Source organism: Cupressus sempervirens, chromosome 11 (genome assembly GCF_028749045.1).
Source record: "Cupressus sempervirens isolate cs-2001-9-10 chromosome 11, ASM2874904v1, whole genome shotgun sequence".
Lineage (NCBI taxonomy): Eukaryota > Viridiplantae > Streptophyta > Pinopsida > Cupressales > Cupressaceae > Cupressus > Cupressus sempervirens.
The window spans coordinates 253,887,240-253,906,692 of NC_143128.1; the positions used below are offsets into that span (position 1 = coordinate 253,887,240).

At 35.2% G+C, this 19,453-nt stretch overlaps 1 protein-coding gene across 4 annotated transcripts in view; it reads right to left on the bottom strand.

The window, feature by feature from the left end:
- LOC149529110 (CBBY-like protein) overlaps positions 1-19,453 on the bottom strand; it is a 266,235-nt gene that overhangs the window by 193,814 nt on the left and 52,968 nt on the right. For all 4 annotated transcript variants that reach the window (XM_089808815.1, XM_089808814.1, XM_089808813.1 and 1 more), the window contains one exon: positions 6,822-6,890. In XM_089808815.1, the coding sequence (XP_089664941.1) occupies positions 6,822-6,890 (69 nt within the window). The remainder of the gene's footprint in view (positions 1-6,821; positions 6,891-19,453) is intronic.

A 19,453-nucleotide genomic window follows, 5' to 3' on the forward strand; every position in this document is an offset into this window, starting at 1 on the left:
ACAAGTTTTAGATCTTAATGCAGGCAACATCTTTTGCTAGTCATATTTATTATGAAGTTACCAATTTCTTTGTAGTCATTATTGTTCCAAACTAACCCTAATAGTTGGGACAATACAGTGGTATCAGAGCATGATCCTACTAGCCTGTACATTAAAGATAAAAGAGAAACTCGCACATAAAACAAAAAAACTTAATGCAAAATAACAAAAGCGGTTAGAGAGCATTTGCAAAATAACAAAAGGGATCAAAGAGCATTAGAATGAGAAAGGAGATAAATAAAGTAAGTGTCCCCAAATTTTATAGGTCAGTTATGTGTAGAAAATATTAGATCGACCAAACTTAAGTAGAATTGCTTGAGGACAAGCAATCTTGGGGAGAGAAGACTTGTCATATCCCCTTATTTGAGCCTTGATAAAACTGAAAAAAATATACAATCATAATTTGTTTAATATATGCATATTGGTAATACTTAATTTTTGTTAAAAATATTAAAAAGAATTGCTCCATATATAAATAATTTAACATATATTTGTCAATGCACAAATAATTTATATATTCAATATACTAAACATATTTAATATTTAAAATTAAAACATAATAGATGACTCATAAGAAAAAATGAATGAAAAAACATTATATTATACCTTAACATTTAATTTTAAAACATAAATAGCAAATCAATTAAATATAAATAACTAACCTAATATTTTAAAAGATTATCCTAAAATACAGAAAGTGGCACATATTAAGTAAATTAAGGAAGAAGGGACGTAACCACCTAAAGCGACTCTTTGGGATCATATTTAATAAATCCCAATGGGACAAGAAAAAACCACTGAAAACATAATCCTTCAAAAGAGGAGTGAATATAGGGAGAAAAGATTAAAAAGTTCATTTGAAAAGGGTAGAAAAATAAATACATAGAAATTAATAGAGAGCATTCCCTGAATTTAAAATATTATTTTGAAATCTTGGGGAAGCACGTGAGTTGGCATGTAAGGTAACATAAAAAGAGGTATATTTTTATAATTGAGTCAAATTATTTATTTCCATTTTAAACATTAGATATAATTATTTTAATATATAATAAATTTATTATATTATTTTAATTAGTTTTCAAATGAAGAATTATCTTGTAATGAATTTATAGTGGATTTTAGAATCTATAGATATATACTTTTATAATAATGTAATATGCCATTGAATATATAAGAATTATATACATATAATTAAAATATAATGAATCAACAATTAATATCATCAAAGAAATTACTTACGCATGTATAAAAGAATAAATGATTGAATGGATATTATATCTTGATTCAAGTACAACTTGGTGGAGGACATTCGATGTGAATGTCATTATATAATCAAAGTAGAACTTGGTGGAGGGCATTCATTGTGAATGCTATAGAATGATCCAAGTATAAATTTGGTCGAGGACATTCATTATGAATATCATATTATGATCCAAGTATAACTTGGTGTAGGGCATTCATTGTGAATGTCATAGTACAATCAATAACTTGGTGGAGAACATTCATTACAAATGTTAATCATTCCAAATTACACAACTTATTAAAAATATGGAATATTTCTTATTAAGTGACCAATTTCTTTGTAGTCATTATGGCCCCAAACTAATCCTAATAGTGGGGAGTCGGGGACAATACAAGTTGCCCATTACACCTCCTTCAAGGTTGTGACTACTCTTGTTGCATCAAAAGTATGGAAGATTTTCCATTTGGATGTAAAGACATATTTTCTTAATGACATCATTAAAGAGCAAGTATACTTAGAACAACTAGAGGGATTTGTGATTTATAATAGTGCTTCTCATGTTTGCAAGTTGAAGAAGGCTCTATATGGCCTTAAACAAGCCCCTCAAGCCTAGTATGAAAGAATAGGTAATTACCTCTCCAAATTAGGGTTTCATAAGAATGAGGCAGACCCTACATGCTACTTTAAGGTAATAAATGTCGATTCTCGTTGTTTATGTTAGCGACTTGCTAATCAGAGGAGAAGATCATCTCATTACTAAAAGTAAACAAGACCTTGCTTTTGAATTTAACATGAAGGATTTGGGAATCATGCATTACTTCCTTGGTTTAGAAGTTTGGCAATGAGAAAATTGCATTATCTTGAATCAAGGAAAATACACCATCGATATTTTAAAGAGGTTTAGAATGATGGACAATAAGCCTATGTCTACACCCATGGAAACAAACCTACACAAACTAAAAGAAGCAATTACAGATTCAAATTAGTAGATCCTCCTTTGTATCGTCAAAATAATTGGATCCTTAACACCAATCCAATCATTTGACATGCAACATATACACTCAATCAGTTTGTGTGTGCGCCTAGAAAATTGCATCTGGCTGCAAAAAAACACATTTTGAGATATCAATGTGGGACTATTGGACTTAGATTAAAATATGACAATGTTGATCTAAATCTACACGGATATTTAGACTTAGATCAGGTGGGAAGTGTTGCAGATCGAAAAGTACTTCTAAATGCTATTTGAGCTTAGGATCTACCATGATATCCCAGTTCAGCAGAAAGCAATTCTCAGGTGCACAAAGCTCCACTGAAGTCGGATATGTTGCAACCTCTATGGGAACTAAAAAAGCAATGTGGCTAAGAAAACTATCGGTTGGATTGTTTGGACAAACCCTAGATTCTGAAATTATTCACTTTGATAACCAAAGTTGCATAAAGCTTTATGTGAATCCTATATTTCATGATAGGTCCAAACACATTGAGATACCTAACCATTAACGGTGCTCTCTCTCCATTGCCTTGCGTTATCCTTGGAACTCCAACAATCTGTGAGCCGACAACCTCAGAAGTCCACGCGCAATATCGTAAACAAGAGCACTTATTGTGAGTTCGGCACCTACTGTGCCAAGGATAGCTCTTTGCTCTACCTCCCATCGCATGCACTTTTCCACGTCTATTGCCTGTACCAAATCTTATGTCAACTAGTTAGGGTACAACGTCACTTCCTGATGGTTGAAGGTACAACCCATTATGTCACTATCTCGCCTATGCTTACTTCCTTAGAACTCCAAATTCGAACATAGGCAACAATGCTTAAATGCTAGATGCCTAACTCGAGATGCATTGTACAATATAACTTAGAAATAACCGTCCAACAATACTACATAGTATAAACTATAATTGGAATAATATCAATAACCTAAGATAACATAGAAACAAATAACACAATAAATGGAAGAATGATATATCTTTGATAGCATAACAGTCTCCAACATTAACAACTTCCCTTGTTCCGAACTAGACACAAATAGATTCAACAATTGGTTAAGTCTACCAATCATCAATAACTAACATCGTTTTGGAACAATGGAACAATTTGTTTATTATACTACCCAACGACTAGCAAAAATATTATGGTATAACTACTATCTACATGGACCACTCTCTTCAGCGCCCCTTATGTCCTATGACCGATCAATTCATCAACTCTTTCTTTCCTGGGATGGTGCATGGCACCAAAAGGCACTTGGTCTTACCTTTTCAATTCAGGTATGTGATACCCACCCTACAGGTCCTATTAGTAGAGATCCACTCTCTCTAGTCGTGTGAGTCACCTCCAAAGCCAGTATCATTGACACCGACCTCTACAACTTTTATGGATGATCCTTCTCTTTTGGGGATTTTCTTTGTCCTCTTTCCTTCCTACTTATGTTTTTTGTGATGGGGTTGTCCTCTTGCCTCTTCCACCCTCCCCGTGTTTCTCAAGGTCTCATTTTATTTTTACTTCTTCCTTTTGTTCTTTTTCTTTTGGTCACCATTTGGTGGTCCTGTCGTTGGTTGTATTTTGTTCGGCTCCTCAATCCCTTTAACCCAGTTGTGGTCACTTGTTGAACATTAATTAATTTATCTTATCTACTTTTGTTTTAGTGTGATGACTTCATTGCCAACCTTCAGGTTGTTGGTTTAAATAACACCAATATATGGTGACTTAATATGCTGATTTTTGGGCTTGTGAGTTGCTTTTCACAATCTCTTTGTTGGGCTACATGTACAGTTGGATAGTTAACGATAATTCTTTGGTATTAGATTACTCCATCTCATGTGGCGGCGAGGTGGGTCTTGTAATTTGATTTGAGATCCAGAGGCAATTTTCAATTGTGTGGTGTTAAGTGTTGGAGTTGTGGACAAGGTTTTAGCCCTCATACTCAGATGAATTGGATTGCCACCACAAACCAACGATTGAGTGCTCTATGCTTGGAGTATTTTGGTAGAGATGACTGGATTATAGGGGCTATCCTATCAACTACTTGGCCCTTTCACACTTGGAGACTCAATGACGTATTGTCAGTTTGTGACTGCAAAAACATTCCTAAGATTGGTAGCTTCAAAGTTGAGCTTGTTGACATCTTCTATACCAGCTTCTTGTTAGGGTTTGATCTCCCTCACGTTGGGGTCATCGTGAGGAGAGAGATCAAGATTTATATGTTATGATTGAGCATGTTATTCTCTTTCTTTCCCAGGATTCTATCAAGTGCCGAAATTTTTGTTATGGAGCTCAATAAGATGCATTTGCCATATGAGTTTATAGTTTTACTCGAAAGGGTGCAGCACCATCATGTTGAGTTCTTTGTGAGATTGGTTTGGAATCTCGGCATTAACATGTAACATTCCTCTAATTGATCCATGATGAGTTGCTTTATTTTCAGTAAATCAATGTTTATATCAGAGTAGCATGGCGTATTGGTTGAGCAATGTATCTTAAATTGGTATGGAATCCATGAATTGGTGTTCAATGTGCAGGTGCAGATTGCTCGAGTACAAGCAATCTCCACTAAGGGAGGACTGTAATGTCCTTTCATTAGGCAATGCAATACAGAGTACAAGGGTTTGTGGAGCTACATAGAAGCTTTATAAGTTGTTGGAGACAGTTTGAGACAATCTCCTATTTATAGGATTAGACTTAGTCATTACCTGTTTAACCCAACTCTGATATTTATGTCCAAGCCAAATGGATAAATATGCAACAATTCAATCAAAGTGAAAGAATTATTCATTCATTTACCCAACAAAGTTATGTATGTTTATTGACATCTCTATTGACCTTATTACTATTCCAACTCACGGAAGGAAGGATTATCTCTATTGACCCTATTATCCCTATTGACCTTATTATCTCTATTGACCCTATTACTATTCCATCTTGGGACTTTCCCTCAAGGCTTCCAGGATGCTGACCCCTACCCTGCCTTGGGACAGATGCCATTGCTTGGATTTAGAAAAGCCACTCCTTGGACACAGCTCTGTCCTCCCTTCTCAAAGTAAAATAGAGATAGGTCTTGAGTTATATATGTGTGTGTACATACATACATACATACATACATACATACATATATATATATATATATATATATATATATATATATATACCAATTAATTGTTGACATTCTATTATTATGAATTTGCAATCATGCCCATAACTCAGAATGTTATACTTACCACAATAGCTTCTACTTACCTAGTGGCTGTCACTGATAACTATAATTTTTTCTGTATTAGTTATCTTAGCAGTAACTTCTACATATATGTATATAAGTTTGTATTCAGTAAGGACATATATATATATATAGACTTCTCCAATCCAATTTAGAGTGGAGTGCCATTGGCAGATTTGTCCCTGTCATTGACCAGTCAGTGATCTTCTTAGATATGCTCTGATACATACCTACTTTTATTTTTGCCTACCCCCTCCAGAATGTGTTTGGAATGGCCTCTTATGTCTTTATCTTCTTGGGGGTACCTCTTTATGGACACAATTTTAATCTCATAGATCGTATTTCTTCCCTTGATTGCATCCATAACTGGTGCCTTGAAAAAGTCTCTGCACAATATAATCCCATCTTTATTTAGGGTTGTTTCCACCGGAGTCTACATTGATCATTTTAGATACTACTGTTAATGTTAATCACCAAATCATTGTGAACACATCTCTTACTCTCGATTACTACTAATTTCCTTTTATGACTCTAGATGAATCACACCCAGTGGTATTACTAATCTCCCAAAATAAATAATTGTTTTTGTGGACTCACTCAATCACCGTGAGTCATTTATAATTACTGTCTAGGTCTTATCCATGGTCATGCCAAGTATACAATCTTTGCGATAATTGATACATCTTACTAGCATGCGATTGTATTTTCTTTAATGTTTTGTTACTTTAACAATCCTAGCAGACTCGAAGCTTCCTATACTCAAGTGGCCCCTGTTCATTGTCTAAGTCACAGTTCTTGTTTTCAATTTATATATATATATATAAACAAATATATATATATATATATATATATATATATATATATATATATATATATATATATATAATTATTTTAATATAATTTTTTACTCATAAAATTATTTTATATTCATTGTTATCTAATTATATATTATTAAATTCCATTTCTAAAAGGGGATGTCAAATTACAAAATTTTAAGGATTGGCTGGGAGTTGATCAGGGATTCATCAATAGACCCAAAGGATTATTCTTAAGATTTTAGTTGCAGTTTGAGAATCGATTTTTAGGAGGGGGTTGTCAGTTCACCTGCTATATTCAAAACTCACCAAGATGGTGTGGGCATCAGCAGTTTTAGCTTGAAACCCAGGTGATGGATTTATGAATAAATTTGGAATAATTAAGTTGTGACCTAATTAATGTTTTCATTTAAATTAAAATAAAGTGATTCAGTTCAGTCACTGTATAATATAGTACCAAAACATGGAAATTTGAATCAATAATCAGTTGGGAATCTTTCATTATACCTTTTCGCGCAAAACATTTTTTAAAAATGATTCTTTCTCATCTGTTGGCAATGATGTTGGCCACCCAATCTGGAACAAGATGAAAGATATAACTCTAGTAAGAAATGATTTCTGAGTAGCTGATATTCAAAGAAATGAAAACAGCAACCAACTATGAGACACAAAAGTGAAGGCAACATATTTAAGATTTACATATAAATTGTTTATTATATGCATTTTAACAAAACAAAAAAGAACAGAAAAGAAGATATAAATGCTTCCTCTTTGAGACCCTCCCTCGGTGTTATTTCTTTAATTGCTCTCTGTCCCTCTCTCCACATAACAAGAAAATTTATTTCTGATGAATGATGGATCCCACCACAAAAAAAGCAACTGATTAATATTTTACCCTTGCCTGGGCAGAGAACATGTACTACAGGTCAGCCTATATGTCCCATTTTTCCCACTCTCTGTTGGCTTGCATCTACCATTGAAGTAAAATTAATAAAATCTAGCTATCATGGTAAACCTTTTTCCAATTCCAAAATTAGTCCTAAAGCACAAAATTTACAATGAGTCACTCTCTATGGAACAAGTGACCTACAAAGCTTCAACAAATGCAGTAGCACTTGTAATAGAAAAAAGAAAAAAAGAAAACATAAACAATCATGGTGATGTTGATTCTGTTCTAATGAACATGGACACAGGAAACCAACTGAAATGTCATCTTTGTTATTAAGAGAGCGATTAAGCATTGATGTTAGTCAACTATCCTTATGCCTCAAACAGCCAAGGATAATAAGGATATGGTCTTATCAAACTAATTGAATAGCCATGTTTAGAAAAATACTTGTAAATACAATTCAAAAAATATGAAACTAACACAGAAAATTCAATTAAATACAAGCAAGCTGCGCCTGAAGGGACTATTGAGGGAAATGGTCTCAGCAATTGTACTTCCTAAGCCAATTCCTTTTCAACCTATCATTTCATGTAAGCAATTATACCAAACTTTTGCACTTCTTGCTTGGAGAAGTGCATGCAAATGCATGTAAGGTAAGTTATATTTTGAATAGATAATTATAATTCTGAAATAGTAATTGTTCACTATTAAGTGAATATGATACAGAGTTTACTGAAGAAGCCCGAGAGCTATTTGAAGTTCCTTAAGGATATAATAAAAATCTCCAAAAAAAATTTGGAATCGGAAAGAAAAGTATTTTTGTTTAATAAGAATCCAATTTAAACCTGTGTAAAAGCTTCATGAAGAGTGATATGTTTACACACTCCAAAGTAGGAAATGAAAATTCTTTATATCTATTGGAAAGGTTTCCACAGGCACTTATATTAATAACAAATACATAATATCGATGTGTTTCATGTAATTTTCTTACTGGAAAATCTTCACCTTCAACACATTATTGGAAAACATGGTTTATAACTCTGCTGACAGTGACAGACTCAGAATTATATAGTGTAGACTTTTAGTTTTGAATATTACTATTCACAGTCCCAAATTAAGGGAGAAAACATGACATTTAAAAGTCACGCCTTCTCAATCTAAACCGCTAAAAGGTTGCAATAAAAATTTAGGCATCGGATTGAGAACTCAAGATGGCAGGAAATACTCTCAGCAGTAATGCAAAACCACAATAGAAAAGTACAATCCTCTAAAGTCAATTTGAAAAATTGAACCTATTCTAAAGCACTTGAATAGTCATATTCAACACTAATTTTAATATTCAATTTTTGACACATGAATGATTCCAGTGACTGCAACATCAAGAAATCAATAAAATTACATGTACTTTTTAGATTCGCAGCTTAAATCATGCCTTAATTTCTCTCTTGACAATTATCATATTTGAATGTGAATGACCAACTCTCCTAAGAATTTTTTTGGTGAACCAACCTATAAGTTGCAATTGTTAAGTTCATTTTGATCACCCTAGGTACTTCATTGTGTGATGTCCCCTTTCTAGTATAAGATTTGATAATAAATTAATAATAATATAATTAGATTAATTGTATTTAATAATAATAAATAATATGATATAATATTGAATATTGAAATAATAGTATTAAATAATATCAATTATTGTTAAATACTAATATAATAAAAATAAATAATAACACAACGTAATTATGATATAAATAATAATGAAATTAAAATACAAGCAAATAAATGATACAGTATAATAGTTAACCAATGGCATAATTGACTATGTTGATCAATCCCTAAACTATTCCCCCACATAGACAATAACTTGAAGACGGGTGGCATACATTCTATCACAAATTTGGACTGCAATCTATCAAATAAGAAAATCTTAATAAGGCCAATATCGTCATCTCAGTCAAGTAGACAGCATAGACTTAAGATAAGTTACAACACTCAGAGGAACCATTTAGTTGACTGATAATCCCTAAAAGTATACTACGAATGGCCAAGTCAACAGCATAACATCACCGATCAACTAGGCACAATATTAACGTTGGACATTTGACATCTAGGTTTCTACGACTATACTCAAACTCCACTTATCATGAACATCAACTCCAAACGAAAAGCTCAATTATCTGAGATAAAGTTAACAAATAGGAACTAACTAGTTATTTATCAAAGGGTACAAAAAGTTTATACTTAACAAACAAATAATTATTATAAACTAGAATTGAGGGATTATGAACCTACATTAGATAGGGGACATATGAATAAACCTACTACCATATATTTCCACGATAGTTGGCATGGACATAGAAAATATAAAACAAACATTACATCTATCAATATAAATGGAAACCACTAATCGTTGATCTAGTCATCAAAGCGGGTAATTAATCATAACTAGTGGGACCAAAAACTTATAACGAAGAGTCGCGACCCTTTCCAAATGGTCTATGAAATGTGTGTGTGTGTGATGTGCTTTCATTCTCAGGGGGAATATGGGAGGAAACTGGCAAATAAAGGAAGAAAAAGCACAAAGAACATAGAAAGGAAAAATCAAGATAAACGAGCCCTCTACACATCGCCAACATGGAAGGAGAAATATCCAAGCATTATTATACCCGAGCACATTGACATCAAGGACAAAGTAGTCAAAGGGAATTTGAATAAGCGGTTTCATACAGAGAAGGGCAATAGCGAATAGAATCGAAGCAGCAAAAGGGTAGTCGGTCACCCCTAAACTTAACAAGTGACGCCACCCTTGATCATTGTGTTATATGAACATCTCTATATAGGGATATAAAGAGAAGGAAAAGTTATATATATAGAGAGTGAAACGTGGAAAACATTTACTTGAATATTAAGAGGGAGGATGTAGTGAGGAAAAATAATAAAGAATGAACAAATATATTATCATATTATTAGGAAAGGTTAACAATATTAAATATACCTTGTTTGGTATATGACGTACTTATCTCTCATATATAAGAGCTCGTATACCTTGAAGCAAACATAAATTTTCATATATTTATTCATCATTCGTAGTTTGATTGAGAATTTGAACAGTGGTATCAGTGCATAATCTTGTCATCCTATGCATAAAGGCTTATGCAAACTTACGAGAGAAGAACAAGGAAAACCACAATGAACGACTTGGCAAATGAAATTAGATCCTATATGGAACAAATGAAGTGAACATTGATTAGCCAAATGGAAAAATCAAATCAAGTGCTTCTCCAAGCATTGCAAGATATGGGAAACTCAATCAGTAATTTGAAAGGTCGGCCTAACCAAGTAAGAGATACTGGCTCCAAAGAATGCATCTTCTATAGCTAAGATACCCCAACCCCATTCTTACCTAGAGGAGAGATACCAAGAGAAGAAGAAGAAATAGATCAACCAATGACTAGAACTGAAGACATTGCAAGAGCTTATGCAACTCTAGAACCTCACATTAGATAAGTAGCATCATTCAGGCGATTTTGCAAAGATAACTAAAGAGAGATACCTAGAAGGCATGTAAACAAAGAACTCTAACATAAAGTCAACAAAGTAAAAATTCCAAATTTTGATTGTCCGAGGAAGGTTATAGCCCACACGTGGTTAGAAAAATTAAACATATTTTTTACTTTAAGTAATGACAAAAGAGAATGCACTCCAATTTGCAATACTCCATTTAGAAGGAGCATCACATGATTAGTGGACCCATGGACGCATTTCATTCTGGCATCAAAACATAAAATCCTGTGAAGAATTCTCTCAAAAAATCTTGAATAAATTTGATGATAAGGATCTCGAATGGTGTTTTCAAGAACTAACTCAAGTCAAACAAACTGGAACAGTGGATGAATTCGCTCACAAATTCCAAGGGTTATCAATTATGGTTCCTAACCTTTCCCAAAAAGAAGAAAATCACCATGAAAGCTCATCTCCACTAGTGCTCTCACCTCCTCCATACCTACTGCATCCATATCCTAGACAGATTTGACTGCCAAATCATCACTTCCCTCATCCTCACCCATAGAAGAAATCTCACCAATAACCACCACAATTTGCAATTGAAATTGATACAGGGCAAGCATGGACCTAACATGTTGCAACTCCACGGTCACCTCATTCAATTGTGAGTGTAACTCCTGAAGAGCCAACTAAGTACACTGAAGAGAGTCTACAATCACCACAAGCTCGTGGGTGACCTCAGTCACCTCCTTGTCTTTCTGTAACAATGCCTCATAATAGGTGCTACCTCACTCCATAAGGTAATCCCTGTCGGCAACTAACTGAGAGTAACTATGCTTCAAGATCCTAACAACCTCTCGAAGTACATGAACCTCCGCTAGGGAAACACCATTATCATCGTGCTCATCCGATATAGGAGCACCCCAACCGAATGTAGCTAGCATCTAACAAATAGCATCACAATGCTCAAGAGCTGAAGAAATGTCACTATCACTCACCTTCAGCTGACTGGTCACATGATGCCTCTGTAACCCCTGTCTCTTATGCAAGCTCTCTGTCTCACTAAATGCACTATGATAGGAAACTGAATCAGAATTGCTCACCACAAGATCGCTCACCACATGTGTTACAATGCTCGCACATATCTACAATCGGCATACAACTACTCAGTACCTCAAACGACACCTCCTCTAAAGGAGAAGCCCTCGTTGTATCGCACTCCTTACATGAGTCTACTTCCTCCTCAATAGAAAGTCCCTATAAATCCTGATCCTAGGACCCGTCCAAAACCTCCTCGAAGTCATCACCCGATAACTAGCAAGGGGTATCATACCTAGTGCAGCTCATAGCATCTTCAAATGGATCATTAGATGTGTCCATATTATTCGCATTCACATCTCCTAATAAAGCCTCGACTAGTGACACCTGACTCCGCACACATGACTCGACATCAAGCTGTGAATCAATAATGCTAGAGCATGAACCCACGTCTACTAACTCCGCTGTAACACCCAAATCACCAACATCATAGTTGGGTGACTCCATACATGGATTGGTCCCAACTGATGAAGCAATTGCTTCCTCTACTAGAGCAACACTACGACAACTCACATACAAATCTCCAATAATAATCTCTTCCTCGAGAGAGACTAAAATGTCATTGGTAACAGCTACAACAACTCTCGTTGCACTAACTGCAACAACTCTGGGAGCCTCAACCTGTTGAAGCTCAGTGTCGCTATTCACCGCAACCACTGAAAAAACCACATGCCCCTGTGAAATAAGTCTATCATCAACACTACAGATAGGACTAGCAGGTGTTGTACTAAATAAAGGTACATCTGCATCATGAACACCTATCGGGGAAAACTCAAGCCTCCTTCCCGCCAACCTTCTAAAGGCAGAAACCATAAACCTCGTTGCCCCGTCAATCGTCTCAAGATCTGATAGTCTCTCCACCAACCTCTACTGATGAAGACTAAGTCTTTCTATACTCTCTCAAGGCATTTATTTTCTTGCTATCTTCCTCACTACTCCGCCAACTCCTGGAACTATTAGGCCTCCTATATCTCTCCATAGCTGGAAAAACCTAGTGTGCTAGACACTCCCAAAAACACAATAAATCTGAAATAATAATTTATCCCTACCCCACAGGATAGCAAGAAATTGTTCTGATATCACTGTAATAACCCCAACTGGCTCTCAATGCCGAAAATAAGATTCCACAAGAATTTTGAATACTATACTAATATTTGAGAGTGAACTAATCAAACTATGTCAACTATCATTATTCATATTAGTTTAGCCAATGAAATTTTGCAAATTCCCCTCTTTTCCCATTCATTCAAAAGATTATTTCACAATTACAAATTTCTGAAATGACATGCAATTCAATCAACTCATATTCTGCACTTGTTTAATTTCCAAGTATGTTGTACTATTGCAAATGTTTGACAAGTAGATGATTGGGCGATTCACAAATGTTTACATTCACACCAGCTATCATAAATCTGCAAATTACTAATAATAGATGAGCTCATGTACACTAAGTAAAGACAGAAAAGAAATAATGTGGGAAACTATTTATGCATCCGAGCCAAACGCTCAATGTCTAAACAACGGCCTTGAAGAAAATAGCCACCTCCTTCTAGCAAATCCCTGCCCTCTTCAACATCCAAATCAGCCGGTAGGCAAAACAATGGCAAGTGCCAATGATTTCCAGCTCAATACAAGCCGTCCAAACCCCACTCAACCTGCTGCTATAATTCCCAACGCCCAGTTATGTCAACGTGGGCCCCAACACTTCTAGCAAATGCTCTTAAACAAAAATGCAGGCATCAATCAAAATCGCATGTCTGTAATACAACTCACGTACCCTTGAAATCTGAAACGCTGCTCTTTCCAAACTTACAGCAGCCTCACAGTGTGCACAAACAATCTCCAGGATAAACCGCAAGTACTGAATTGACTCCAACAACTTATATGATTCTTCCAAATACCACCAAATTTTTCAGCATTAAATGACTTCTCAGGAACAGTGATAAACAGTAGAGAAGTAAACAGTCACCATTAACTTCTTCCAACCACAATGAACACAACTACAGAAAGACAATAATAAATCTCAGAATTATAACCCTTATACTTCAGCATGGGCACCAAAATCAGAACCTCAGACTATGTCACCAAGACAACAAAGCAAATAAAATATTCAATCGCATGCTTTTCTCATCAAATGGGCTCATATTTATAATCTCCAAATGGCACAAATTTCCCAAATGAACTCCACCTAAGAAACTTCCTCATCACAACATAAAAATATAATAAAGTGTCATTGTAATATTATTTATTAATTGCTTTTGGCTCCCAAAAATGAACTTTCCACCATAACATAATATTTTGACACACAAGGCCATTGTTTTTTGTGCCCACTATTTAAAACTTTTCAACCCAGTTCCAATGAGCTATGTTACTGAGTTGACCAACATACAACACCATAAAAAATAACAACCTCAACATATTTAGATGAATAATAACAACAATTGACCCGTCTTGCGGAAACAACTAAAGAAGCAATAGAATCGAAATCTTACAATACCAGAGTGATCCTCATGAAGAAAGACGATAAATGAACCTAACAAGGTGACTTACTATGAATAGACGTTGCCTCCAAGATTCTTGTAGCCAAAACCAAAAGCTTGAAATAAAAACTAAGAGCATCACTCAACTCCTCTAACTCAACTAAGCTCATTAGAACCAACAGTTTCACTTACTATAAATAGTAAGTTCCTCAAATGGAGCCAAAACACACCCAAGGTTGTTGGAAAGCCTATAACCCCATAACTGAAACCCTCAAATCCCATTGTCCGCTCATGACGGTCGTGATGGTGAAATGACCAAGCCAACTACAAGAACCTGCTAAAAATGGGTACATTACAAAGTTACCAGTAGCAAAACTGGAAGGGGGAAGATCTTACATTACCTAATCTACTGTTTGGTAATCTCCTATCTTTTATGCAAAAGAAAAGGTTACACACAAAACTTGGAAACAATCTAATGCCAAATAAGCATACTTCCCAACAAATGGCTACAAACCAATACTTGATTTGGACCTTCAAAATCTAGAAGAGAGCACCCTAAGACACCTTTGGAATGATAAATGTGACATGACAAGACCATACATGGTCACCAAGCACACAAATAATCATATAATGAACTTCTACCACCTTCCTACAGAAACAATGATAGGAAATCACATAGACATGACAATTCTTAGTAATAGGTTTTTTCTGGAAAGAAGGAAAGTTGTTCAAAACGTGATAAACTACCCACACACCAAATGGCAGGTCCTTAGCTAACCATACATTGCTGTAACAACACATTGTTCATACTGCAGATTTGGGAAAATCATAATGAACAGGCTGTCCTTACAGAACTGGGCATAACTCACTCATTTCTCAATGAAAATAAATTAAACTTGAAACAAAATAAACTAGACTCAATATTCTTTTCAACCATATGACATTTGTACCCCAATCCTTCCGTACCAAAGAGTACAAACACTGAAGCATACACGAATCAGAATTCTGCCAGTCTGAAAAACAACTAGGACAGTCACAATCAAAGTAACGTGACTCAGACCCGGCTCGGACTCGGCAAGGGTAATGTAATGTCCCTTCTACGATCTTTAGATTTGAAACTTAATTCTTATTTTTTTCCAATGTAGAAAACTTCTTTGTAAGAACACTTGTCTAAATGAATTGCGACACTCACAATTCTAATGTTAATTCCTTTTGTATAACACTATAGGTAATAAGAATGTGATTTTTTTTAGTCTACTTGTGCGACTTTGATATTTGTTAACTGATCAAAATATTGGGTCTTGAATTATATCAACATTGATATATCTCTGTGATGTCTAATATCTCAAAGGTATACGAATAATCTACTACAAATCTGCCTAATGTTCTTGTCGTGGCACTATCTTATTGATTGTTATCCCTGGAATTACTTTAGAATTCAATCTAGTTCCACTTGGTCTTAATTCATATGATGGTGACTACCAATAATGTTGATTCTATTTTCTTCCTTTTAACATGTGCAGACTATGTTTCTTCTACTTGATCGCTTGTCAAATATATATGTCTGATGAAGCAATTCCCTTAGCATTGATTCTAGTCTTCCACACTAATGTTTGTGTGTTAACCTTATATAGCTACTACTCCTATTTTAGCAATCTCAAACTAGGATACAAAATACTTGATATTCTCCAAAGTCACGCACAATTAAGGAGGTATATGTTACGGCATCAATATTGGAATATGCCAGTCTCTTATCACCCACTATCTTCGGATTTATATGTTATAATACCCTATGGTGGGTGTCATTGACTATCGAATCACCTAGCTTTATCGCTGCAAGATATCCGTTGCTCGATCTAAAGTGACCACTCGGTCTTCTTCTGCATATGCCTCTCCATACATACATACATACATACATACATACATATATACATACATATATATATATATATATATATATATATATATATATATATATATATATATATATATATATATATATATATATATATGTTTCTTCCTTTATGTGTTCTTCTCGTTCAATGGTCACAGTTTATCCAATTACCCTTCCTTTTGTTGAATCCCAAACCCAAGGCTTTGATATCGATTCGATCTTCATAGGGGACTCTTCCTTGATGAGCTCTGGTGAGGTCTGCCTAATGTTCTACCTCCATTATAGATCTTGTGTTCTACCCATCGAATATTCAATCGAAATTGTCCTTCATGCATTCTCCTTTGAGCAAATTCATCCATTCCAATGGTTGGTCTCTTCTGCAATCCTTCTTTCTCAAACTATGCATACATCCCCCTCTCATTGCTCGATGACGGTTCCTATGAATTGATTCCCACATAACTGATGAGTATGAATATGGACTCTGCATTAGTGATAGACATAGGTATTTATATTGTGATCTTCAAGATATTCGATGACTAGGGCAATCAATCCCCGTGTCCCTGCGTTGATGCACTCACATGATTTCTATCTAAACTTTCATATCCAAATATCTTTCATTCCCAACTATCATACTCGGCGTCTACAAAATGATGTTCCCCACTTCAATATTTGGCAATTTCCATCTGCGATATTTGATCCTTTGCTAATAGTAATGTGATTCTCCTGGAATATGTACCATACTTCTGCCTATGTATTGCTAGTGTTTACCTAGCTATCTATTAAAAATCCTTGATCCTCCCATATTGTTTGCTAGTCTCTTAGCTAGTAGAATTCTATAAACATCCTTCTCCATTTTTCTTTCCTGTCCTCCCCCTACCATCGATTATCACATTATATATTTAAAGGCCAATTGGTAACGTATTTTTGGAAAAGATGTGTCGATCTATACAATTTGGTTTATTAATTCACATTTTCTTCTTAATCGTTGTTCTTAGTTTATATAATGTTGATGAGTTTATTATATTATTTTTCACTCATAACTATTAATATAATTATTGTATATCTCAATATTTCACATGTGTTAATATCATATTTTATATAATATATCTAATGATTGTGTGTAATATAATATTTGTATTTGATAGTAAAATATATAATGACAAAAGTATATATATATAATATTTTCATTACTAATTATCTATTTTATTACTATTTATTTATAATTATATTTTATTTATTTCTTTCTTTAATTTTTATTATTATTATTAAAATCAATCTTGGAAATGGGGACATTACAAGTAACATGACTCGTGACTTGACTCGAACTCGCCAGTGACTCGGCAGTGGCTCGGCAAAGTGAAAAAAACCTCAAAATTTTGAGATTTTGTAGGATTTAAAGAACATTCCATGCACCCATATTGAATAAAGCTTAAATATAGAATAACATCATGAAATAGAAGGTAATTTGATTACAATGCACATACTTAAAAGCTAAACATACATCAATTACATAAGTACAAAGGTAAATTGCTAAATACTAAAATTTAAATAGTAGCTGAAGGAAATAGAAAAGTAAAACATAGAATCATAGATATATAAAATTATAAATCCATGAAACCTATCAAAATGTATATCAAATCCATGAAATCCAACACATCAATAGTCATCATCAAATCTTCCAAATTTCGATCATATTTTAAGTTAAACAAAAAGTTAAAACAAGACTTAGCTATGGCTCCTAGTCCTCATCCTCATCCTCATCCTCATCCTCGTCCTCATCCTCATCCCCAACCCCAACCTCAACCTCAACCTCAACCTCAGTATAATCTATAAAATGCCTCTTAGTAAGGCATCTAAGGTAGGTCCTGGATGACTGATTAGCCATAGCCTCAGCCTATGAGGTGCCTCTAGGATCAACTGTAGTCTTTGCCAGTGCATATGAGCTGCCACTAGGAACAATTGTAGCTCTCTCGTCCTCTACTGCTATAGCCATGACCTCAACCTCTCTGTCTGCCTCATCAACCCACTCTAGGTCCTAATCATCAAAGACAGGATCAATAGCCTCAGTGATCCACTCAGACTCTACATCAACCTCCTCTAGAGTAATCAAAGAGGTGTCACTATCCAAAATCTCCCTGATCCTAATGCGCCAGTTGTAATGCACAAAGACTAGCTTATTCCTGTTCTCCACAGACAACCTATTACACCTCTTTGAGTAGATTTTCTTGAACATGCTCCAGCTGCGCTCACATCCAGAAGTGCTACTTGGCTGGCTCATTAGGCGGATGGTGATTTAGTGAAGGTTTTTGGTTGAAGGCCCAAACATTTGCCACCAACTATCTGAATTTTGTAAAAAGGAAAAGAAAAAAATATTAGTCTCATTTCAAAATTTGAACTTTAAAGCTAGAGATTTAGAAACTAGATTGTATAAGGCTGAAGCTACAATTTTTATCTGGTTGCAATTTTGTACGACCTAGAAGAGTCCGGCCTAGAACCCCTCCTCGTCAGCCACTCAGCTACATCTCATGGATCTAATGGCCTCATAAATGTTGGAGGGGGTGAACAAGTGACAATGAGGAGGCAAAATGGGGTGGGTAGATGGCTGTCCACGAATGTCATAAAGAGCAATGGTGTGAGAGGTTAGGGAGCAAAAGTCAAGGGTGAAGGACGAAGGGGGGGGGAGACAACGGGGGAACAAGGTGTGCCAGAAGAGCTGGGGATTACGAATAAGCGTGGAGCATAGGGATTTACAATGAGACGTGATAAAGGATTGCTTCTTACAGTAAAGAAAACGGAGGTAAGAAAAATGCAGGTGAGCATAGGTTGGGGAATGGGCCTTAAAAGTGGAACGCACCAAGCGATGGAAAGATTTGGAGTCAGCATCAAACCATTGGTTCATAGGGCATGTATTACGGCATTTGCTTCGAAGGGAAAGCCAAGAGAGGTGAGGGATGGAAAGGATGGCGGACTTCCAAATGGGCACAACAAGTAAATCAAACATGGAGGCCTCACAAGAGTCACTAAAACAAGCAGGGTTAAGGAGCCTCTTAAGATGAGAGGAAAAGAGCTCATTGTCATCGTCGAGGAAGCCGAAACTGGCAGGGGGGTGGATAGCAATAGGCAAGAGGTGAGGAGACTGGAGAGAAGGTGATGGTCCGCAAGAGGAAGACATGAGATGGTGAACTGTCATGTCCCCTTTTCAAATAATTAAAAAATAATAATTTTTGCTAAGGCAGGCAGGCCCAAGAAAGTGAAGTTTCGGAAAAAGGGGGTT